Source organism: Varroa jacobsoni, unplaced genomic scaffold, assembly GCF_002532875.2.
Source record: "Varroa jacobsoni isolate VJ856 unplaced genomic scaffold, vjacob_1.0 scaffold_252, whole genome shotgun sequence".
Lineage (NCBI taxonomy): Eukaryota > Metazoa > Arthropoda > Arachnida > Mesostigmata > Varroidae > Varroa > Varroa jacobsoni.
In genome coordinates this window covers 25,886-52,487 of record NW_019213154.1, presented here as the reverse complement: position 1 = coordinate 52,487, position 26,602 = coordinate 25,886, and the positions used below count along the sequence as shown (strand labels likewise).

The 26,602-nt window shown below is 42.6% G+C and overlaps 1 protein-coding gene across 2 annotated transcripts in view; it reads right to left on the bottom strand.

The window, feature by feature from the left end:
- eve (homeobox protein even-skipped) overlaps positions 1-26,602 on the bottom strand; it is a 42,878-nt gene that overhangs the window by 3,615 nt on the left and 12,661 nt on the right. The window contains exon 1 of one of the 2 annotated variants that reach the window (XM_022829998.2): positions 4,551-5,499. The exons of the other annotated variant lie outside the window; for it this stretch is intronic. Within the exon in view, the coding sequence (XP_022685733.1) occupies positions 4,551-5,043 (493 nt within the window). The 5' untranslated portion in view covers positions 5,044-5,499. Of the gene's footprint in view, positions 1-4,550; positions 5,500-26,602 lie in introns of those variants that run through there. 2 annotated transcript variants of the gene reach the window in all.

Below are 26,602 nucleotides of genomic sequence, written 5' to 3'. Positions count from 1 at the left end.
GTTCAATCGGGTGTGTTTGTTAATGGGCATAAGGACGCGGCTGCGAGCATTACGCTTCGGTTCTTGAGGTGATCCTACAGTTTCATATATTAAATGTACAGTAAATGTAAATACACAGTCATGTACACAGGCACGAGCTTTAAGTCAAATGCTGACCGAAAAATAATGTCATGCACTACCCTCTCAGACTTCCTTAACTGTAACAAGCTAAGAGAGATTTGTGGCCTGTTCTATAGTAGTACGGATATTGCATTCGTTTGAGATAGCTCGCTTATCAGATACCGCTATTGGTTATGGCAATAGTGACGATGCTGCTGCCACTGTGAACTCCTGCATTTGTTGTAATAGTCATTCAACATTGTCGTTTGTATACTCGTCTAGTCTATCTCGCAAAAATCTTCTGCGCGTCCCCACGCACCAACAGCGTAAACAAACCAAACAGCAAACGAAACAGAAGGGCAAACAAGAAACGCAGGCGCTTGTGAAGACCTGAACTGGTACATTCTCACAGAGACACACAAAAGCAGACAATCTATGAGTGTGCGGTGGCGAAGTGCGCGACCGCCCTGAAGTCGATTGGCCTGCGTACCTTCGGAGGTCTTCATTTAGCGTTCATAAACGACCCTCCAGGAACCAGTCGGTAATGCGGTCCTGTTTTCTCTAGTTCATCTTTGCGCTTTGTTCGGCGTCCCAGCGGCGTCCGAATCGACATGTGTAGTTTTCGTGGAGGGTGAAAGAAATCGATGGAGATGCCTAGCCCCGATCACTGGTCACTTCGATAGAAGCGGAACGAAGTGTACGCACAGGCTGTATGTAAACGTCCCAACTGGCTCGAAAATCGGGGGTGGGCTAGGACACGCTGGCCTGTCTGAGACTTCACAGCTTTTGCAGATAGATAGAGAGAGAGCAACCGCTAGATCGAATCGACGAGTCAAAACACAGCCAGAGACTCGCATTGAGATTAAGACAGGGAGAACCATATTCGCACACATGTGTATGAACTCACATGGATGGAAAATGATACGGAGGTGGTCCGCTGTTCGGTGAACTCATGCCGTTTAGAATTCTTTTTTTCGATGTACTTCACTTATTGTTCTGTCTCGATTGTATATGGTCTCCATTCTACTGTGAAAGCCGCCAGTCAAATCGGCGTTGTTGCCGCTGCTGCGGACGTCGATGGTGACCTGAAGCACTGTAAACGTTGTCTTTCGCTCTGTTTCAATTTGCGTAAAAGATGTTCAGTGTAAATTGGAGTAGAGCACTCGCCACTGAGAACGACTTTAATCGAGCGAATCTCCCGAATGGAGACGCTATACGAATCACTTTAAGACGTCGTCGCTGTTGAAGTACGCGCGATCTGGGAGATAGGGCGATGGCAGGGGATTCAATCATTTATTCCGACGGCACAGATTCGAAAATTCGTACGCAGGCGATTTTTGACCGCTCTGTATGAATGCTATTGCTTATGAACCTCAGTATGCGCCAGTGCTGGCTACTTCTCGCAGATGACTTGTAGAAGGTGGCAGTGGAACGTTGTCTACCTGGGACCGATCACGGTTCCTACTGTGTTCCTATTATACTACAGTTCTACATCCAGAACTATACGGCTCTGAGAAGTTTTCACCTTTATCGCTGAAGACATACCACCATGAAGCCACGCTTTTCGATGGCCTTATGGCTATAGATGCTCACTGGGTAGGTATGAAACGATAGGGTCAAAGTTATGAATCCATTGATTTATATGTATGCATTAATAGTAATAGCTGTGGTAGTAGTGACAAGATGCTACCCGTCTCCTAGGGATTGCTGTTGAAACGACAATAACACGATAAACAGACGTAACAACAAAAGCGACAGTTCGTATTCGTTTGCATTTTGATCGATACTTAATATGTGAGAAGTTTCTACGTGGTTTCACGAAGTGTAGTGTGTGCTCTGTGATAGATACGCCGTGGTATGGCATGTTCTCTACTGTTATTATGCGTCTTCCCAAAGATTACCAGGTGAGGTCTACCCGGAGTCGCCCAGGCCCTGTACTTTTTCGAACTACTCTTCACCTCTCAAACAGTTATTGAAGGGTCGGCCATTCGAACTAACTTTGATTATAGCTCATAAATTTAAACGACCCATGAACGATGAAAGTGAATGTAGTGTTCAACTGAATCCTACTACTTAAGGCTGAGTCGAATGGAAGCGACCATACTTCACACCTTTAAAAGGGGAAAGTTCAAGCGTGCAGGACATTGACGCAGCAGAAGTCATGGAATGGAAAATCGCTTACAAAATTTCAAGCATAGCAGCCTGTGTCCTGGTTATTTCTGCTCACAGTAAGCTTGGAGTCTGTCCTCGCATGATACGCGCGTGGCGCTTCATGACAGCCGTCGCCGTCTCGGTTCGATACGAGCGACAGCGGAAATAAATCAAGTGGTTTCATTTTGCCTAACTGTTTATAACGCACACGCCTCCAGCTGGACAGGGAAGCTGGTTGTCTTCGAGGCTGCCGAGACTGCACAACCCTGCTGCCTTCAATGTGTGTCCTGTACCTCATTCACTACATCCACAGTTATTCCCTGCTCGATAGCGACTGCAACAACGATGGGTCGTCGTTCAATAAACATTCCCATCTTCGGCTCTAGGTCCTCCACCTCCTCCTATATCCGACTAGTTAACACTTCTATTTGCAATGTCTATGTAAAGCTATCTACGATCAATCGACTCCTCTATGTGGTCTCCGATCAGAAGAGTATCGCCTGCACTGTATTTATCGTGGCCCTGTAGTACAACATCTTAGCCTATATCCCTCTCGGATCGGCTCGTGTCCGATACACTGCACCAGTTTCAAATCAATATGTCACTCAAGGAGGCCGACATAGCCCATCTAAGACGCAAATACATGCAGACCCCGCTAACACCAGCGGATCGAGTACATCTCTGTGATCGGCTGCGGATAGGTAGGTGTATGTATGTGTGTGTTTGTATCTGACTGAGCTGCCGCACCTAGTTATTGTTAGCTTTCTGTTGCCTGTTCCTCCTCGTTTTCTTCGGTGGCTTGATACCATATGCACTGTTTATCGAGCCGTAAGTCGATAGATATCGTGTCATATTAAAAGATGCAGACTGAAATAAATGAAGCTATATTGAGACGATTGATCCATTGTTGTGGTCCACAAGGCAGAGTCTCCAGTTTGAGCCGTAGCGTCACTAGTGACTCTGCGTCAAGACTCTAAGGAAATCTTAGTTAAAAGTGAACACTGCTTGGATAGGATTAGGTCGATGACAAACGATGATATTCCTCTGGATTTAAGGTTAGGTCTAGAGAGAGCCAGAGCAGCGACATTCATTTGTTTGAGTTTTGGTCAAGCCTTTCAAATGTGTTATATACGCAATGATAAGGTGCACAGAGGTATTTCGAAGGCATAGACGAATGTAGTGACGTCTTCATGGTGGTCAATTGCTTCGGTCGTCTCTAGACGAGGGAAATGCTGGGAAGAAGCAAAACCAATTTATGTTTTTGAATTTTTGTACGCACCATATAGGAAAACAGCAAGCTCGCAAAAATGCTCTTTAGGCTTCTTGACAGTTAGTAGTTTCGTAACAAAAAGTGAAATGCTTCGAGGCCAAGAAGGACGGCGCGTTATACTGCAATTGAATCATTCCTGGAGAACGTTTATCTACCAATATATACATGCATGCCTATAAAGGTAGGCCAAGTTAGCTAAACGAAGCTACGCATGAGTGAGGCGTCAGAAGTCGAAAGCGAAGTCGAACTATTGGCTTGGCCCATAAACAACGTCATCAAACGACTGGCGCCATGTGCACACCCACATTTTTGGGGGCATAGACTTCAAGATAAACATCACGACGGAATATTAATGGTAAGTGAGGATAAACTAGCAGAACCAACGACAAGGAATAGGAGGCGACAATGGTACATAGTATAATCGAGAGAGCCATACACAATAATGTGATTGCTAGTACTCGTTTGTCAACACAGACGCGTCCGGCACATGGGCCTGAATCACCCCGATAGCAGCGCGGACACGCTTCTCGATTCGAGTGATTAAGGCGTCACCTAGCGTCACCTCATTGTTCAATGTGCTCGATCTTCTAATACTATGAAAGGCATGTGGGGTGTACAAAACCAAATTTTGCGCCCCTGTTGCCGTACTTACAAATGGGCATATGTTTGTAGACGATGACGTTACAAACAGCTCTAACACGACGTCTTAAGATATGGCTGAACAACTAACATGAGACACGAGTCTGAACACCAGATAGCAAGAAAAAGCGAATCCCTATCCGGTATGTTTACCTAAGGATCGATGCTTATGTGTTAAGAAGAAGCTAGTTCTGCATAAGCACGTCCGCTTGCACCTCCAGCACATGGAAGGCATGATTCTGATAGAACTAGGACCTCATACAGGTTTATCTATACGTATTTGCTAATGGCCAGAGAAAAAAGAAAAAACAAAAGCGTTAAAGTGATATCGTCACGGGCTTGCAATGCTTTGTTATTAATAAATATAAGTAAATGCGTTAAGCTATTATACCGGTTACATGTTGATGCGGATTATTTCCGGGTATCGGAGAAGTCCTGTTGTTTCCGCCGAGGTTTGAGGCGATGTGATTGAGTTTGTCAAGCTTGTGCGATACGGGTGCAAGGCTTTCCTTTCCGCCTGTGACAGCTGAAGGTGAGTGGAGTGAAAAAGGTATCTTCTTTAACGCGATAGGTTTGTCATCGGAGTTTGTTAGGCTCTCACCGAGTGTTGCCATCGGCGGCGGACTAATTGTTGAGCTATCGGGGCGATCCACAAGGTTACCGATCATTTTTCCCTGTGGCTCCGTACTATTCGAGTTCCCGTTACTCGTTACAAGTCGATGGATTAGCTCCTTCTGTTCGTACAGTTGCATAAGCTCGTGGTAGGCACTGCTCGTCGTATGCTCCTGAATATTCGACATGCTGATGAACGGCACTACACGGCGTGGCGCACTTCTAATAAGGGCCTTGCGGGCAGTAGTAGGAACACGTTCTCCAAAAAGCATCCACTTGAATGATAATTTGTAAATAATTCTATACGAATTAATTCGAACACGAAAAGCTGAAACCTATGGAATACAATTGCCCGTTTGTCACCAGCACCAAGTTATTGTAGTCCTTGAATTGAATGTTCACACGGCAACCACATTCAACAACTTGATCGTAGAAGTTCCGGAATTCGGTAAGTTGGTTTCTTTCGATGAAAGGTCACACCCACATCTGTTTGTCTTTTCTCTTTCTATTTTGCACCTACACACACAAATCTTCTTCGCAATTCTACCACTATTGCTGCTAGTCGAAGTAGCAGCGGTAACAACAGTGGTGTTACTACCCGTGCTTGATGTAGAAGGAAGGATTTTGATGGAATCAGGAAACTAAGCACAGATTTTAAGTCCTCTCTAGATGAAGATGCTCACGACTGACTGATAGCTGATGCGCTAATGCCGTTCACGACTGAGCGCCTCGCCATCATATGCCGATAATATCAGCATACTCACAGCGATACTCAGGCTCCGCCCATTGCGGCTCGTGCAGCGATTGGCCGGACTGGGCCAAGACCCTCCGCCTCCTTTCCTTTCAAGGAACAAAGACAAACACATACACACCCATACACATAGAGATACAAGCTTCGAGATTCAGGCAGGCTAATACAAAAGTGGCTCTTGTTTTTTGTCCGTTCTCTGTTTCCCAGCTTTGCTGTTCAGGAACCCCGCACAGAGCATCACCGATGTCTTTGCCGTCTATCGTCGGACTATTGAGTCGCATCGGATGCGGTATGGCTTGCTTTGATCGTCCTGCCACGAATATCCTGGCAAGAATAAAGGTAGGGTCGTTCCTTGCCGACTTCGCCACTAGCAGAGCCGGACGCGGTAGTCGCAGCAGTCAGGATAAAAATGCCTTGCCGCGATCTCATCTATGTCTCTCCTTGGCCCCTTACCCTGCTATATCCACCCCGCGTAGGGACAGTTGGATTGAACCTTTCGGAGAATGATATTTAGAGCGATATATACATCTATCCATGCATTATACCCATCCAGCGTACTGCGTTGTCGGATTCGGTCGCCTAGCGCGTGTTTGTACCGGTATATGGGAGTACGGTCAATCCTGTCCGTGTGCAAGTGCTACGAGACCCAGGCTGGCCCAAAGCACCGCAATGCTTGAGCAAATGGAATTGCCCAAAAGGGGCTCAGGAGGCGGAGTACAGGTCGTTTTGCCTCAACGACCGTGCTTATAGCTGATAGCAGCGTATAAATAATAATACAACATATAATAGAGGGATATTAACGCGTCTGAGCGGCTAAGAACGTTACCACATTCGCTTGAAGCTTAGCACATATGGTGTCCTACGTACAGGCAGACAGGGTCAAAGACATAGACGGCCTGATGCAGCCGCAAGGAGAAGCCAGCTGACGATGCGGCACGAAATGCGGACATTGACAGGTGCCGTTCGACGAGATTACTACGTTTCAGCCATCGGAAGCTTAAAGGAGGAATTATAGATGGGCGAACCTACTTTATTCGCCAGGACCCTGAGCCGCTCTCGTGTAGGGAAGCTACGCCAAATAGTCCTCAATAGGACAGGGGGAAGGGGATTAAAAGAAACATTATAAATATTCGTATATTCTCGTGATATTTAGTAGATTCGTATTTATACTGTTCCGCTTAACGGTGCGATACAATATATACATATGATTTTTAATTTTTGAATGTAGATAATATCCGGTGTGCACAAAAGCTTTCATTTTTCATTGCTGAAACCTTAAAATATGCGTCAAAAAAAAGTAGTCCGCTTAATTTTTAAATTTATTTTATTTAGTAAATTTAGTAGTAGTAGTAAATTTAGGTAGTGTGCAACCTAATGAGACATTACGTTTTAGAGCCGCTTGAACGCACGTTCCATGTGCGTGTCAAGCAGTGCAGAACGCTTTTGCGAGCTCTCTGCTTGTCATAAGCCATTTTTTTTTGTAAGAATCCAATGCTTATTATTATTCACTCAAAGCCCTCACTCATGAATCATTTCAAACGGACGTTGAAACAGAGAACATCATTTTAATAAGGGGACAGTCAGAACACGAGCAATTATCGGATTGACTTTACTCGTATTGTCCTCTACGTGTCGCGTACAAAATAAGAGCGCGCTAACATAATATTCAGTTAAATTAGAACGTTAGTCTAAGCCGAACTGGCCTTAAGGTGTCGTCGTTTTTTGATGTACCCGAAATACATGAGGTGCACGAAATGTGAATCTGATATATGGAGGCATGCCTTACTCTAATTCTTGGGGGCTATAGATTAGAACCGAGAGCGACTTCGCTGATCATTGTTAAGGTCGTCTGCTTTCCTCTAGACCTTCGGTTCGTGGACAGAGGCTTCGGTTCATACTTCCGCATCTGGTTCCGCCTTCAAGCCATGCCTTTTTATTTTCTATTGGATATACGAATGAAATATATCGCTCGTTAGATTGTCGTAATTATACGCGACCCTAAAGGTCGTTTGAGCATCGTAGAATCGTCCGGATTATGTAAAAAAAGATGATTGTTCGCTCATATAGACATTGTGACCGAATGTCATCCCATAAACTCAACTCAACGTTGGCGAACGACCTAATTGTTAATAGGAGCCCTTTCCGCATGCCTCACGCTTTTTTAACGTGTTACGAAGCCTGCCATACAAGGTCGATATATTTTTAGACCGAACTGTTGACCTGATTAAAAACTTCAACGAATAATTAAAAATGTTTGCTATGTCAGTTAAGTCTCCTTAGTAGAAGCAAGACAGACTGGAGTTTCGAGTCTACTGCTGCTACGAGGCAACTACGCGAGCACAAGCCCATAGGTTGGGTTTTGTAGAAAACCTGGACGCTTCAGAAAAGCTGTGCGTTTGTTCACGGCTCTCTAACATCTACTCGGGGCAACAATAACTCTAGGAAGTATTGAGAAAATAGAAATTCTTTGTCATCTATTTGTTTTGCGTTAATTGGATGGGATAACAAAAAAACGGGCAGAGGCCGACCTCATTCTACAAAACAGTATTTTTCAGGATAAGACTATTGTACATATGGCAAAGCTTGGCCAGGTTTCCAACTAGATGAAGAGTTCTGTAAATTGAAGGACGCATAATATTGGTTATCGTCGTAGTAACTGATAATCTGAACGTTACTGCCTTTGAAAACAACAAAAACATAATTGTCATAGGGAAGATCACAAGGTGCAGTTGCTTCGTGGAGTATGAGCGCAAAAAAAGAAACAAAAATGTAAGCCGTTTTTACTAGATCTTTTCTCGTTCGAAAAACTTCAAGGCTATCCTTTTTAGTGTTGCTACATTTTTCACCCGGGCGCAGTCGCCCCCCTTTAAGACACCCGCTGTGGTAATTCATTTATTTGTAGACAACATTCGATGGACAAAGGCAGACACGATAATCTTATAGCATGTATATGCTTACATTTTTCCATATTGATATGGACCTAATTTCGAGATCCCTTCTTGAAGAAAATACAATCAATATGGACAACGACTTACCCGCAAAGCATTGCAGTACGAAAACGCGACCGTGCGTTAACTTTAAACGTGACCGCCGACAATTGGCATTAGTAGTTTTTCAGTTCTTTCCATTACTGAATCAGTTGTCATTCAACACGGGTCAAGTTGTTATTAACTAAGTTAATGTCTTTATTATAAGAAAAAACAGTTTTTCTTCAAGATAATAGTTTGAACGCAGTGATCCAAACGCTTTCTTGTTGGTCGAGCCATCGATTCTATATTCAGCTGCCTATGCATAGGGCTGTGTGTATAAGGCATTTACTACAGACACGATCTTTAATCAACGATTTGACCAAGTGTAAGTCAGTGCTTTCCCCTTTCACCAGGAGCAATTAACCATTTTGAGATATATACACATATATATGTCGAGATATAGAACAGACGACAATCTGACAGCCGATCTTGCTAATCTGTTGTATTGCTTCGGTCTAGCCGATGCCTGTGGCTAATAAACTGGGCATGTGTTCAAGTATAAAGTTTGTCTGGGCTTGCCAACCCAATGACATTCGCAGCATACGAAACGGTCCCTGTATTCGTTGCTCTTTCCACATTGGACAAAATGGTATCAACAACCACTAAGTAACTCATTGCCACGCGCTGCTCTGTCATTATGTGGCCTTCTTTTCGAATGACATTTTATCTCAATGAAGTTATTGAATTCGATTTCAGGTAGAACCCTTTAGCCACTAAAAAAAAGCCATGTTGGCGTGGTACGCAGTCACGGATTGTAAAAAACAATTTACATAGGCAACCAGCAAATGATCCGAATTGCTTTGAGCTTGCCGCCACCGTTTCTGTTTCGCAGTACTAACGAAGCTTGAACTGCAGACAGAGCCTGCAAGGCCGCTCGAGCCTCTTCCCCGTTGCCGCAAACTTAACGCCATGCGGCCAACAGGAGGATTTGGAGTTCGAATTGCTCGTTAACGATGAATTTAAACGACGCTGACGGCGATCAATACCTGATTGTTTTAGGTTTTTCTCCTTGGAGCAGAAGCTGTTGTCAGATGATCATCAAGCAGCGGTGATGGATAGCAGTAGGATATGTTGCTTAAGCGTACAGCTGAATCATACATTATAAATTATAAAATTATCAGAGCATCTTTTACCGAGCCCTTTCGTAGAGGTTCATGCTATAATACTTCTCCTTTTTTAACGTTAAGGCAAGATCATAATTGCTTTTCGATAAAACCTATTTGAAATTGCTATAAGGTTACCATTTTAACATCTACTTCACCGGAATAACTGAGACAAAACTCTGAAAATGAAGATCATGTTCGTCGAAAACGAGCTAACGCGCTGCTTCACCTAACAGCCTCAAGCCGTCTAGCTCGAGGAACTTCTTTCTATACCTTGTCGGTAAGTTTGCGACAGTAAGTGTTTATTATAAACTCGTACATTGTGAGTCACATAAGTTGAAATCTCACAGACCCACTATAATTCTACCTTGTATCGAATAAGACATCGGTGGGAAGCAAAACAAAGTTATGGAAATCCAATTGCTTTCGATTTGAATCGTAACTTCAGGGATCCAGTCCCCTCTAGTGACTTCCTTTCATCAGTAAAAAAAGTCAGATACCGCAAGCAAGATGGCGAAATACACTAACCTGTCTGACCAATGTGTGACTCAGTTTTTCACCGGATTTCAAAACCGCGCTAAACGCACCGCCAAGGAACCTTTTCGACTTTGAGCAACCTATTAGATAGCCTACTTCTTTATCTCTCAAAGGGTTTAGCCATCTTTTCTGGGTTGTGTTTTTTTTTTGTTGTTTTGCTTGCTGTTATTGTTTTATTACCGCTGCTACATTTTGATAGGCTTCAGGCCTGATGCCCCAGGCTGTCTGTCCCCCTGAACCCTAACGACTACAGCTGAGCCGAACTCCTTTACTCTCAAGACACAGGCGCTGAATCAGACGCAAGAAAACAAGCAATCAGACCTTCGGCACACCATCAAAGGGTTTCTCCAAACTGTACTGCTTTTTGAAAAGCGTCGTCTAAAGAGAAACAATCCACAGTTCACCAACTGGAAGAGATCGGGATACTTAGGAACAGTGCAACTGTAATAGATGATCAATAGAGCTTAGTTGGACTTCCTCGCACCACAATGTGGCCACTGAAGAGCTGCTCGTAGTTCTGAGTGTACAATTGTTGGTACCGGTATATCCGTATGTGAGAGCCGGCAGTTTGCAATCTCAGGTGGGAGAGGCAATTCTGGTAGAGTCCAGAAACCTCCCTTGTTACGGATGATCAATGATTTGCTTTTGTTCATGATCTTCTCTTGATACTGGATGAACGGGATATGCCGCCAAAGAGGAAAAATATCAGCTCAACATTGCACAGTACCAATCACCGAAATCATTAGAGATAACGAGGCTTGCATTGGATGTCAGCAAGCCTTGATTTCCTAATTTGCTGATTATCAAGCAGTCATTATGAGGGGACATGAAAAGGAATTATGACATTTTATCCTACAAGCTTCACGACCAGAAGGCGATTTAAAAGTAAAAACGGTCATTTTTAGGTAACAGTCTTCTTAGTTGATCGCTGAAATGCGCTTCAAGTATGGCTCAGTTCTTGTAGGCTCTCGCTAATCTTGAGTGACGTTTTACAGATGTCTGATAGGCAACTCAAAGACTCAGTCGTGTGAATCGCAGATTCAGAGGCACAAACACGCACACATACTCGCGTAGTTTACATGTATGGCAACCTAAACTCCTTCTTTATTATACGTAAATATCCTGTCAAAACGGTATAAATATTGCAGTTATAATTTTTTTTCGTTGAAGTTAAGTCATCTAGAATCACTGGATAAAAAATACTATTAAGTTTGTGCAAGATAAAAGCTGTAATTTAACCACCATCTACACTCGATTGTCGCTCGTCGCCCATACGTCGCTTACCGTTATGCTTATCGGTTCTCGTCTACTATTAGCTCATACTCTGCTTCACGTTTCTATCGCGTGGCTCAGCATTCAACAAACAAAGCTGCTATACGCGAAGTACTGTGCCCAGAGTGTTTCGGGACCGCTGCGTACGGGAATCCATCAGAGTCAGCCATATTCTCATGCCAAAGCGGGTAAATTCAAACGTAAGTCAAAAGGCAACGAAATGTGTACCTGTTTGAGCAGCTAATCCATCATACGGGCGACATTGAAGGACATTCATTGTGGAATTGTTTGGCGTCGTACTGTTTCATTCGTCCCGATTGCCCATTAAATACATTGTCGACAGGAAGTGTACCGCTTTTAGGTGTAATCAATCATAACTGTAATTAATTTAGATATATTTTTACGGGCTAAGTTACGGCGGCAGACAACTAGTGCCTGCCACCCTGTTTTTTTCAACAAAAGGAAAATTTCTACTGTGTGAGTGACAGGTTCCAATGACGGGGTCATCTGGTGGGGTGTGATTAGCTGAATAAAAGCAAAAAACTCTTTTGACAGACTTGATGCAGACCGATGATCGTCATTGACGATCGACATTAAGTTACCCAAATATGTTAGGTAGAGAATAGAGGACTGTACCAAGCCGGGTTAATGAATTTGCTCTTTATCCTCATCTGTATACGTTCTATAAGAACCCTTCTATTTCATTATGTAAATGCTCATATAGGCAACAGGTCAAATCTATATACGAATGCTCAAGATACTTACCACGATCTACTTGATCCTAAACATATAGGAAGTCACCCTGAAGTCTTCAGATTGACAATATGAGTATCACATTAGGTCAAGGCAAACCACCTTGGTATGTGGTTATGCTGGAATACATTTCATAATTGACAGTAGAAATGCAAGAAGATATTTTAAAGGTATACGTTTTAGCTCAGACGACGCAATACGTACGTTGATAGCAGACAACAAGTTGTAGCGACAAGAAACCTGCATGTCCCGGAAGTCAATATTCGCCGTCCTGAAGTCTCGAACTACATGTGTCTGACAGCTGAGTGACTTAAGTGCGCGTGATCTAAGGAACTTGGCGGAGTCTGCCGGATGTCCTACAGCTTATCCCCCGAGGCTCATTGTTTACTCGCGAAGTAATATTTCAAGACAAATTTCATTTGTCGCGCGACGAGGAACGATCGTATCATTTTCGCGCAATAACATCTGTGTGAAACAGTGCAATCGTCTAGATACCCGTCGGAAAAATGTTACCCTACATCTGACTGCAAGTAGTAGCCGGTTGCACTTAGCGTGTGCAGGAACGCTATTATATTACGATAAAATAGCTAAAGGATTAAAAATTGTACAAAGTAAATTACCTTCACGATTTACACCATCTCCTCATAATACGATACAACACCTGCCATGAGCTAACTGAAGTCCTCGTCGTCCTTGTTTAAACTGATTTTATTGGTTGCCGAAGGGCAAGCTTGCCGCAGTGCTCTTATAGCGTTTTACGTTGATCATCGTTATTATCCTTGGCAAAAGCCCTTGCTAAGCAGGCTCCATATGCACCGCCAGACGTGTTTTTTTTTACAGAAGTAAATAAGTAGCTTCGATATACAGTTTCATGCAGTTGACTTTGGTCCTATCAACTATCAGTGCATCAAACGTGTTGTCACTGCAAGATCACGGAGACACCTTATTCTTTTACACTGCACCTATTATCCAGGGGATCCACCATATTGTGTTAAACTTAGACAATGAACTCCAGCTAACTTTTCTCAGGCGGACTAACAGAGTTGTTGTTTTCTGCTCTACTGGATATTTTGATGTTCTGAATGCATTGTTCTTAAGACATTTCAAATCTAGTTTGGTAGACACTGATGTTATGGTACCTGAGGCTACGATCTACGCGAGCAATATTTGGCTATTCAGTGTGCCTTCTCCTTCATTTACTGAGTAGCTAGACCATCATTAATGACTGGGTAGGAATTGCTCCGTATACTTCGCTGTCGTGGCTAAATTATCGTACGAGGGGCGGTTAACCAGTAACGTGAATGTGGTTTAAGATTAATCCGGATACCTCTATTGAAAATGAATTCGTTTTGATACTAACTGGTTGGTGACTGACAACGGTGATCAGTTCACGGGTTGTGTGGCTGTCCGTCAGCACGACTAAGTGACAATGCCTGGTTAGCCTCAACGATGTCGATGGCAGTAAGTCGAATTTTGTGTTCTCCCTTTCCCTGGTTGTCACCCTCTGAAATCCTCGTTCAGAACTTCACCGAAGTATGAAAGGTTCGCCGAAATTCCACCCCGGTCTTAGTATGCCAGTGTATTGAAAAGCATTGTATTAATGGCATTTCATTTATTTGCTCTTTCTATATTTTCGTATGATTTTTATGAGCTCAGCCAACTCTAATCTTAAGTTCTCTCTCTTAAAGGGAAGACTTGGTAGCTCACATGACGCCTAATTCTACCACTACCCGACCTTCTTTGCCAGGCCACAAGAAGAAGAAGAAGCTGCGAAAAGAGACCGGCACGACGTCGCAGGCCTCGTGTCCTTCTCGTTATCCGTATTCGTTTATGATCAGCAATGCCGTTGCTCAGAGAATATCGTATTCAGAGGGACGCGATGGAGACACAATCTTTACTGCTTTCGGATCTACGAATCTCTGCGATCGCCACTAGGAGGTCCAACTAGAGTATTACAGTCCTGATAGCTGCAGAGTGGGTCCGCGTTAAAGGACAAGAGGATGGCTTTGATGGCCTTTTAGTTGTAAAGTGCCGATGAGCGACTGATGTTCCAGGAAGACGGTTGTTTGCTGCAAGATGTCTCAAATTCAGATCACAAATTTTTACACGATGCAAATTGGCCGACAGACAAATTGTCCTACTACTGAATCGCTTCTAGGCAATAGTGACAGTAGACAGGACAAACTATGCACAGTCAGTGTGTAGGAGTCTATCGATGAAAACGTTTATTTTCATTATATCTGCGGAAGTCATGTATGTTTAAAGCCATGGGCGATTAATTGTGAGATTGAGCTCTAATTCCAAATCTCATCTTAAACTAATAACAATGATAATAATATTTGCCACACTTGTCTTTAATAAAGCGCCATAACTCTTTCTATATAGATATGAAGACTTTTCCCTTGAAGAATTGATTTCCTTGAAAATTATATAGGGACCCTGGGCCATTGCTGGCACCATGTGGTTGTAAAATTTGATCTTCCTCACAAACTGTTCCGGTCATCCTTTTTTACTCATAGCCATTGGTTATAGTCTAGAATTAACTAGACCTAAGTAGACGATGCATCACACATGAACGGTGTACGTTATTATAAATTTGTTGGCTGCCTAAATTATGCTAAAAATAATCCTTTAATTTTTTCGCTGTATGTGAGCTCGAGGAGGTCCGTGCCGCTTTTAACAAAACAGCAGTGTTCCAAAAATTATTTTAGGTAAATGAAAATGACGTTCGGTATAATGACTAAGGTCCTGCAGATACCGTGAGGCAGGTCTCGACGATAGTCACCACGGTTAACGTTGAGGATGTGTGCCTTAAATTAACGGATAGATTAAACTTTTAATTATTACCGTTATTATATTTATACATATATACCGTTATATTTGGCAAGTCCCAACAAAAATAGTTTTTTCATTTCACATAGTAGCCTCCTAGTATTTCACAGAGGTAGCTGGGGGGACTACTGTCAGTTGTTAATGTCCGCCGCACACTAGTCTCTGTCAAAGCACCCTTCTTCTAATGAGACGTTTAACTTTAAACTCAATGCGTTTACAATATGATATTCGCTTCAACGTCATTTCACGCACGTTGGGACCCTCTAATTAGAATTGTTAGACCTCTTTCTTTTTACGGTACTTTTTATTCATATTGTCTCTTGTTTGCTCATCCTGGGCGGACGGGCAGGTCACTTCTACTGGGTTGGGTCTGGCAATTGGAGCGGTATAGTCCAGTTTAAGATGCTACTCAGAAATGACTTGTCAGCTACTTGCAAGATCTCGACTACCTTTTAACGCTAATGGTAATTTGGGAACAAAGGAACAATATCGGTGCCTCGTTGCCTATCAGTCCTCTAGGCAGCTGGTTCTATTCAGCGAGCCGAAGGTTGCACTGAGACGCACGAAGTGAAGAGTGATTTGTTCCAATGTTTTTGCTTAAGTCGTTTAAATAAATGACCGCAAGCAGCCATAGCTCATCGAACACAATAGCTACCATCCTGTTAGTCTTTTTAGCACGAGAACCATAAAGCAAGCACGCTCGCCGTATACAGTTTAGGGTTAAAAACACCATGGGCCGACGTTTTTTGTTGTCAATGACTCTATCACTTCGATAGCCCTCATTCGTCTATTCGATATGTCGTCTGCAAGAAAGGGACGCACGCAAGACAGCAAAGTATAGAACGGGGGGTGATATGGGACAGGAGACAATGACCAGTGGCAGTAGCAGCGGCAGGAAGTTATAAAGAAAAGCTGTATAGCATCAGCATGAACAAAATCAGGAGCAGTGGTGACGGCAGCTCCCGTCTACTTGTCGGTACCGGCCAATCCTTCTCTGGATGGCGATCGCATTCCGTCTGGTTGACACAGCGGACAACTAACAGACATGCATGTCCCCCCTGTACCGATTTCAAATCTTGCCGCCTGGAAGATATCCACCAGTCAATAGGATGATATCGATGAAGATGCATTGGTTCGATATGCGACAACGCCGACAGCAACAAAACGACTGTGAGCCAATGCAGCCTTTAAGGATTGGACGAATTTGTCGCGCCGGTAGCGCCTATCGTTCCCAGTTCGTACCGCGAGTTTCGTCAATGCAATACGATTCAACGAATGGACAGTGTTCGTTATGTCAGTCACTACCGTCGCCATGGACGAGATGTGCATCGTAATAGCGGACATCCCGGAAGTAATGTACGGGTCTTAGTTGCTGCTGGAGTCAGGGTCCTGCGAAGTCTACATTTTTCGTGTCTTCTTGCTTCGGAGACAAACGCACTTGTTCCACTAAAATGAAGTATCTAACTAAGGAAGGTTTTGTTGTCGAGTGAGAAAAATTGGGACTTCAGAAATTCGCCCCTATCTCAACCTGCTGTTTGGACATAGCCGAAAGTGTTGAAACAAGTTGTGTGTCTACAAAATAGCATTTAGCTTACTGGCCAGTTGTAGCTGCTGTTGACTTATAAGTAGGTTTCACAATTCCAATTTGTTACCATATCAGAAAACAGCACGAAAATATGGGCAAACATATTCTAGAGAAGAGCTGGTATCTATATGATTCTTAGGGAAGTGATATTTTCAAGTCGTCCTTCAAATCCCCGCTCCCGGCGAATAAATCACATGTTTTTAAGTTGTATATTTGCTTGTATTGAATTTAGTTGGAGTATTACATAGTGTCCACGCTTCCCATACGTAACACGGCGTCGTCGAAGCGAAGTTTCACCCCGGAATAAAGCGATCATTAGGGGAATGTGACCTTTCTTTATTGCAGTAAGGAATAAACCAGTTGTTTATCAGGTTCAGGCCGTAACTAGTTCCATACTTCTAGTCGTCTACTCTGACACAAAGGAAAAGCCCAAAGTATACATTTTGTTTATTTACATAAATTCTTCGAATGTAACTTATGTTCAGTTTTGACTCGAATGAGACCTCTATGAATCGTATTAGATAAGTTCAGTTAAATACTGGTAGCTGTGATGCCTCAGACATTTCTTTTACCCTGACGACGGTCGGTTACTTTTGAACGTGAACAAAACGAATCTAACGTCGTAAGAAGGTCGAGTTCCTCAAAAAAAGTTACTCAAAACCACAAGCGATTTGAAATTGTCTACGACGCCATAACCTAATATATAGCAAGGTTGGCAATCAATTGAGTTTTTGCAACAAGTTTCTGCAGAACTAAGTTAAAGTTCTTCTGGACACCCTTTTCTCTACCGTAGCGGCAGGAAAAGCCGCATACAAAAGCGTATTTAGAAAAGCGTGTCCTAAACAACGTTGAACTCGTCAGGTTCTGCAATGATTCATTCCTTTGCAAGCTGTGCGGTTTGTTGGGGGCATTTCGCCGAAGCTCAACTACCCAATCAATTGTTAACGAGCAATTACATAGAGCGACGATTCAATGTGATCTACCTATTGCCCAGTGAATTGGCGAACCTGTCGCCGCCGCCGCCGCCGCCGCAGCCTGCCATCAACTTCTTGGGGTTCGAATCGGAGTGTCCAGTAACTCCTCACTCTCTCGTTTGTTATGAGTCGCTCAATCACTTGCGTCCTGTACAAATGTACCGAATTGTACGGAAGCCAGTTCGGCCGATCCACCATAGACACCCTGCTCGCTCGCCTTCCTTTTCTATTCCCGTCTGTTCGAAGCTATCTGCTACTGTGCCATATACATATCATCTGCCCCAGTTCTGATTGCGAGGGGATGCGCAACTTCTCATCAATAGACTAAGCACTTCAGACTGACTCCCGTTTACCCTACTGCAATCGATGCTGTTGTAAGCAGATACCAACCGAGATGTAATCAGGTCATAAAATCGACAGCAATGCGTATCCAGAGGCGATTTTGTCGGGCTAGCGGTTCTCGGGTCCGAAAGAAAACAGGATGAGCTCGCGTGTAATTACGGTAAGGCATTTGTGCCACACTTCAGATGGCGTTTTGGACTTGTTTGGGTAGGGTACCTCAAGTGCCCTTCAAGCCCGGTACCCTAATAAAAAGCTACAAAAGAAAATCAAGAAAGCCGACAATTACAACTAGAACTATCCAATTTCCGAACTTTCTTTACTTGATCCGATGCAATTTCTGCAATTAATGCGCAATCACGAACCGAACTCGCTGAGGTCGGGGGATGAGGACATGCAGCAATGGTACGCATAACGGCAGCCGGTTTCCGGTACTTCTCCAAGACGGCAACAAAACAATAAGAACATTAAAGAGCCGCTTCCGACAGCGAGCGCGTTGGGTCCCCCGCTAGCGTTAGAGAGTGCGTATAGTACCTGATAGAACAGCAGAGAAAACGAGATGCCCTGGAACTTGCTCATGTTACTATTGATGTGAGTATTGAAAGTAAACGAAGGTAGGCAATAGTCACTATTGTTACGCTGCGGGTCACTGGGCGAATTCCGTGCTGGCAATTATCAGAGAAATAAGGGTGGCATAAACTTCTACAATGTGTAGGCCTTAATAGCGTCTTTAAAAGACCAGCTACCGGTGCTTAGGTCGTGTTACAGTTGTGTTCCCGGCAGTATTTCGAAAATCATAGGCCAGCTCAAATGGCAGAAGAATCATCAAGGATAATTAAGAATTGCGGCAAAAATTCATACTTCTCAATTTTTAACATACGCTCATATTGTCCTGGAATCGTTTCGACTCCCCAAGGGATGGCGTTGTGGGCTTGCCGATAAATAGTCGTATACTCTACCGCTTTTGCGTACCGTAGTGCACTTCGTCGTCTATTCGTGTCCTTGTGCTCTCTAGATGCCGCTCTGTGCGCGCGCTAACAAGCGGCCAGAATCAAAGTGGCTACTGATCTCTGACGATGGGGGAGGGAGAACAATTAATTATTGTTTCTCTTCGAACATTCTGCTGTTTGGCGCGTTGGGCTTTTCGCATGAACGTAGAACCCAGAAAAAGGATAAAGTCAACAAAAAGCCCAGTGCAGTCGGGCCTATGGTCACTTATGGCTAGTATTGCCAGTCACTGAGGTGCGGCCTGTGGTTAGTCGTCGTTGCTGAAGATCGATTGAAGCGGCTATCGAAGCTGAATGACCACAAAGTGACCGTCGTCTTGATCGACTCGGTGCCACAAGAGTGACCACCAGCAATCAGCCTGGGTTTACCGCAAAATACGTATAAACAATCGTCATAGCTTTTACTGGTCGCTGGCCAGTTATAGCCAACGAGAACTATTTGAGCGTGAGTTCAAATAGATGTTCGTTTATTCTATTATACCTAGTAACAATCTCGAACAGCTGAGGACAGGTGAACGGTGGTCGATGTGGTACGTGTTTGTTAACTTGTTATACTGCCCGTCCGGAATGAGCGTAAGAAAATATGGGTACAACGCTCGAAGTTGTATTTATCCTATTTCTCTGGGAAACGTATCTATAATCTGGCCTCTACGGCAATGGTTGAAAGCGCTCACGTCAGATAGGTTCGCTAGATCGCTACCAGCTTGTTCTGCGTCCTGCGTTATCATTAATCGGAAAAGAATACGTTGATAACTTCTCCCAACCTGACAAAGTAGATTAGGGATAATTATTTTGAGTTCAGATCTGATCATTGTTGTAGCAAACGTACTACAGATTTTAACACCATTACGCAAGATTAGAATATTAACAGCAGGCTGTTCCATGAAAACGGCACCCTTATGCCCCTTCTTAACCAATATTTGTTTATGTTACAAAATGTCCTTTCTTCTCGATACACACTTCCCTTTATGTAAATAAAGGTATTATCTAACATGTATTATTCTGAAAGAAAGCGTTTAAGATCTGCCTGCTAAGATATCAAGAGACTACGGTAAAACGCCAGCATGATCAAAGCAACTTCCTGTCATGCCGTAGGATGTTTCCAAAAAGCACTAAATTTGTTACTGTTCAATAAAGCTTTTCGAACATCTTGAGGCCTAATGATTCCTACATTGGTAAAAGTCGAATTCCTTTACGTGCCGTTGTATGTTTTCCCACTATCCTGGTCCCTGCTGTAATACATAACATTTCATATTGTCAACAATTCTACTAATACGTGAACTCAACCAAAACAGATATGGGTAAGATTTAGCGAGTACTCTAAATGAGAATTATTTTTTGCACCGCTTCTACAATGGTGCAAGCAGACCGGCCTATTTATAACCTAACTTCGCACTTTCGATGGCGTCCATCACTGCATGCGAACCTGCTAAGAAATTCAATAAAAGGTCATAAAGGCCAGATTTTGCCCTTTGTTTAGTGTCATATAATAGAACAACTGGGCCGTTAGTTACTTTAGGCTAAGTTTAGCTTTAGGGCGAATGTAACCAGTTCACACTTCTTTGATACTTGTAAACTCTTTCAAGTATGTGTGTGTATGACAGGTGACAATAAAGTTACTTTGAAATCGTTTGCCACGCGGAACTGCATCAACTTAATAAAATTTTCTGAAGCAGGACTAACGATGATTTAGGCCCCTCTATTTTAATTGACCTGTTAACGACGACTGGTGAAGGAAAGGGCGCAGATAATGGGTGACATTGGACTAAAGCAACGTTGAGCTCTCAATAGGTTGTAAAAAATGTGTCAAAATCAGCGACAATGACACTGATCCGATACATGATTTTCAATTACATCAACAACAAGCTGCGTGTCGATATTTTTTTTACCGGTTACGATTAGCGATTAATTTCACACGTGGTTGGTAACCATTCAATGTAGATTTTTTATTCCACTAAATTTCAAAAATTGTATGCATATGGGAATATACACAGCAGCTCAAAAGGAAACTCAACCGGAAAATGGGCCCTCAGCGCTGTCACTAACATTGGGTTTCCGTCTTTTTTTTTGTAAGGGAACTCTTCCTAACGATATCTAAGTTAATAGGTTCATTTTGCTATTTAGACCACCTGACGTCTTTGATACCGGTTGAATTGGATAAAATATTTTTTGTTGACCGGTTTTTTTGCTTGAGAGATCTCGCAGCTTCAGACTCTAAGGTGTTCTTCGGTTAGCTGTTCAATACAAGCTAAATAGTCGTCGCTAGGTAATTTTTCTGTTAGTTGTTTCTACAATAGCATCTCCGGCTTCCTGACTGCGTCATATGGCTGTCGCCTGGGTGGCTAGTTAAATGGCGTCCATATTATGCCATTCGATCGAATGTCGCTGTTTCTGAAGTGGAGATATATCTAAAATATAGCCACTCGATTAGATGTAAATGCGGAGCTCTAGAACTTTGTTTTCGAAGTACTGGCTGTTTGCATTTATTCAAGCTTTAGTATGTTTCGAATAATAATATGATAAATCACGTTCGTTCATTTAATTATCTTTCCATAGTAGATAATTAGCACGAGAGACTTGTGTTGTCTTCCTTATGGACATACTATAACAAGCAATCGCGTAAAGCATGTTTGCTTCTCTCAGAAGTCTACCGGAAAAAAATAGATCATGCTGGAAGTTTCTTCTGGTTATTGAGGTAATCTTGCAGATGACCCATATATTTTCAAACGATCAGTGTACATACGTGCTTCAGTATATACAGAGTTCCCAATGTAAGCGAATGGGCAATCGGCTCAAAATGGATTTGGGCGAATGGGTACTGCCTGATGGAGAAAAATGCAACTGAATGAACGCAAAGCTTTTACGCATTTTCACTCTCGAATAACCTCCTTCCTCAACGCATTGCCATGTGGCTTTACGGGTAATGTAGTGTCTATGGGTATCCCTTAAAGTCCCGATGTTATCTTTTAGCGGCGCCTTGAGTATTTATGGTTGCGTAAAAATAATGCCATCAACAGCAGCGTCATCCACTCTATGTGCACTTCATCGCTTTGGTCAGATCCTGCAAGTGAGCCCAGTGCACCCGATAGGCTGGTGGCTCCCCCACCGAGCCTTTCCAGTACTACTACAAGTTTTTCTTTGGAATGGTCCGCTTGAGGGCGCTTAACAACCTGTCTCAGAAAATCTCTGTATGTATGAATGAAGATTTCAGGCTCGTAATACAAAATGACTGTCTAAACATTGCCTAGAGAGAAAGGCAAATCCCCAATGTATACAAGGCACACAACAAGGCATCTATCAAGCTCTTAAAACAACGGTAAACTGGACTACGACGGACACTTAAAATTTAACCCAATTTGTCTCCTTAATAACGGACTGTTTATAGCAGTTTTGGGTCGTTGATTATTCCGAGGCGCAGAGTGTTTGTATCCAATGGTAAATATGAAGTATTCCGACAGTTGTTCAATGCGATAATCTAGATTCTTTTCTAATTCGATGAATTAAATTGTCACCTCGAGATAATTAAGAGAAGCTGGATGCGATTTACATTCATCTTTTACATAGCGTTCAAGCCAAAAAAGGGGACGCGGAACTAAGCGACGATGTTCAGCTGCATTGGTCTCGAGCAGAGATTTTTTTGCTTGATTCTTATCTTATTTACATCGTTTTCGTCTGTACTACTAGTTCCCGCCTATATTTCGATTTCTAGTCGGACAGATTTTATGATATAAAAAAGTATAAATAAATAAATCAGCTAACTGTCTGTCAGCGAAAACTGCCGTTGACTTCTTTTGTTAAAATATTCCCCGTTTCTTTTGTTTTTTTAAATATTGTAAGTTGGGCTTGAGCAAGCGTGCCCTCGAACGTCTTGACGTCTAAATAGCGCGCTTTTTTCTGTTCGACACAAAATTGTCTCTTTAGACCCATCATTTCTTCTTTTTCCCTTGGACTGTTGACAGAAGTTATCCAAACATCTACTTATACACTTCAACGATCGTTGCAGCTTATCCAACCTTCAAAATAGGGCGGCCTCTCGCTCTTTCGAAATGTGCGCAGCTGTTGCAAAAACCGGTACCCCGGAACACAGTACACGACGAAATAACTGAATGTAGATATGAATAGACAAATAAATATCTGTCGAGTAGATATCAAAAATATATTTCCTTTTTTTAAAAATAAGTTATAAGTCCATACTCGATCTACATAGAAAATTAAATCAAATTGAATTGAATTTCCTAAATATTTCAAAGTGTACCCAAAATGTACTATTCCGATTTTTAAGAGAAGAGTACCTCACGCAGTTGCGAAAACAAACTACATTATTTTAATTTAGATTTATCGTTTTTCTATCAATAACAAACTATTTGTGAGAATCCTTATAGGTATAGGCGTATAAGAGGTACTTATCGTCTTTTTTTGCGTATGCCCGGGTGTCGCGCAGTCATCAAGCTAAGCACTATTGGACTCGAAGCTTTCTGAACGGTTGGAGTATGCCGTGCACGGACATTTTGTACACGCAGTAAGAGATGACACTTTTAGCGAATAGCACAAATTCAAAAGAAAGACGTAAAAGAGACGATGAGGTGTACTCTGATTAGTGTTGATGCTGTTGAAGTATAAGGGCTCCTTTGTAAATGTTATCCTTTGTACCGAACATCGAATGATTTAATACCGGCAGTAGATCAACAATTCCTGCCACAACATGAATTTCGTAAGAAATTAGTGTGAAATATCCATTGTCGCCGAAGCAAAAACGTCTGATATTAAGTGAGTTGAAACGTAAGCCGTAAAACGCTAAAAACACAGTTATTAGCTAACGACCGAAAGCCAAAAAAACTCTTTACGGACGCTTGGCGTCTTACGTGTAATGTACCAAATCAGTTATATACATTTTATTAACTAAAATTGTTATAAAATAGCAGAGCTGCATTTCATAAAATGTATACTCTCAGGCCTGTGGTTGTCCTCAAGTGAGCCTTAAGTGATTAAGTCTGTAGTGTTTATCTGAGTAGTGTTTGTGTTACGCTTCCTTTCGACGGTGGCGATCAACAAAAACATAATAATAACAGTAAATCATAAAAGTGACGAAAATAAATCGTCCAAACAATCTCCAAATTCAGTTTTCAATTATTATGTTAATTTTTATCTCGAAATTTACCTATTCATGTATACTATTCTGCCTAAACGATTTATCTGAACAAGTACACAATATGCATGTGTAAGGAAAGCTGCCTCCTTGTTTTTACGATCGATTACGAAGCAAGCTTCGAACGACAGCCTGAATGACAGCTCCTGTACAGGACCTCGTACAAGGCCCCATTGAAATTGGCGGGGGCGAAAAGCGGGATGGTGTTACGTGACCAGGATGTCATCACGTCTCGAATACATATCTATAGGCCAGGCCTTCCGAGTCTTTATTCTACCAGCATCTACGTGAGAGCTCTAAACGTACGACGCAATAATAGGCCGGCTTCACTTTTTCTGTGCTTTCAGAGCACTAAATAATCGACAAATAAAATAAATAAATGGCTGGCATACACATCGACAATTTATCAAAAACGATCATCTGATACGGGCATTTTAGAGACCACCTTAGAGGTACGGTCAGCCCGGCAAAGTTGGTGCGTGTACGTGTTTGTATTAAATTCAAGCGAGGTATAGGTAATAATTTATTTTTATTTATTTAATTTAAACATAACATGACTATAGCTATCATAGCTACTACTGTTATGCGCCCACCCGTCTGCTACGTATTTAGTATAATACAACGCACCCGACAAAAGATTATTTTCTTAAAATGTACTTACTGTGTGGTACATATCGAAAAATTAAGTTTCTTAACTTACTCTCACTTAAGGATAGAGACTGGAAAATGTAAAAGGAAGGTTAGCTTATGGCGCGTGCGTTGAGCGATAGACACAGCCTGGGCAGCAGCGCATACACGAATCGATACGATCCAGCTCGTTCTGGTCGAAGGAAGATCATTTGTGGAGTCGCATTGGATGCTTATATCTCTTCGTCCGATGAGCGAGTGCCAAGAAATAGAGAAAGGACGTCGGAGGTACTTTGTTTGGCTTACAATTAGTCCCAGCGCCGGCTTACTACACTTGAACGCGCTTCGACTAACCAGGTAGTTTGCCAGGCACTAACCCCTTCCAGATAGAATCGATCTTTCTGTGATGGAAATAATGGCGTGGCGTCCTCTGTGCCACCTCCCTTCGAACGAGCATCAACGAGTGGAGTACCGCTTCAATTCAACTCCACTTTGGAGCCACTTCTTGCTACGGTGCTACTTCTAGCTAGCAAGTCTGCAAGGGTGACCTTTACTCGCGTTCTGTGGCCGTAGGATTTCGTTCAGCGATGGATCGTCTTCGCTTCTCTGTTCTGCGCCGAAAACTGTGGTATTTCTGTGAACTTGTTTTACACTTCAGCTTAATCCACCCGATACATGACACAGAGCAGTGACGAAGGGCATCGGGCCGGTGTATCAGGCCCACTCTGATATGCAAGTACTGATTGAAAGAGTTGCATTGAAGAGTTGCGTTTTCTGGCGGTTGTACAGCTAGCTCAATACGTTGCATTCTGACTAGACCATATCCGCGCTTGGGCTGGGCTGTACCACCGCTAAGGACACGCTTGCCGCTGGATCGTCGATTATCGTACCGACAGAACTGGACCCAATTATTATTAATTAGTAATTGAGACTGTGTGTCCATTGTCGAGATTTTTCAAATTATCGCAGTGACTAATATAAGCTCAGCTCTTACTTACGTTTGATAGTATGTTTGAATATTTTATTTGTAATTAAATGTCACTGCGTCAGCCATATTTTTCATGGCGTGACGACTGGTGACGGAAAATTGCAACCCGTATTAAAAAAGCAATGAATCAACTCAATGAGAATACTGACTGTATATGTCCTTCCTAACCTTATGCTAAAGATAGCTCGCATCGGGCGTGCTAACAAAGATCCGTACATAGGTTACAAGTCCGTACAAATGTTAGGTTTATGACGATCATAGGTATCGAATATTTTCATAAAAACGACAAGAAAAATTATAAGGAAATATAAAAATTAGCGTACCCTGTATTTCTGAGCTTTTTTATGTCCCATTTTGAGGCATTACGTATCAGTCGCCTATGGATACTCTACAGCATGTCGACTTCTCCGTACCAATATATCCACGTAGAATGGATCGAAAATACGGAGGATAGAAAAAATAACTAAAAGGCACCCTAAATATTAAGTTCTGCAAAATACTTAGGTATTAAGTTCTCTACCAATGCTGAAGAGAGTTTTGCGAACTACAAAGTAGAATGAACTTCTGTCGAAACGCTGTTACTAGCTTAACTTGAAACGAAATATTATTTCGTGAAACGCGCCTTGTGTGTAGAACCGTTTGTTTATTGCCATTAGGTTTCACGAAGATGAGATCTGGGTGCGAAACGCCATAGCGGTATGGTGTTGGTTATTTAATCAAACCTGTAACGTCTTGAGCCATTGTGGAGTCTCAGACGTGCCTTTTTAACGGCCCACTGTAATAGCCCTTACCGTCGTCGAATTCTATTAACTACAGTAGAGTTCTTTTCAACACTACTATCGAGTAAAAATAAGATCCGTTTTCATTCATCAAGACACCCTCTTCCAG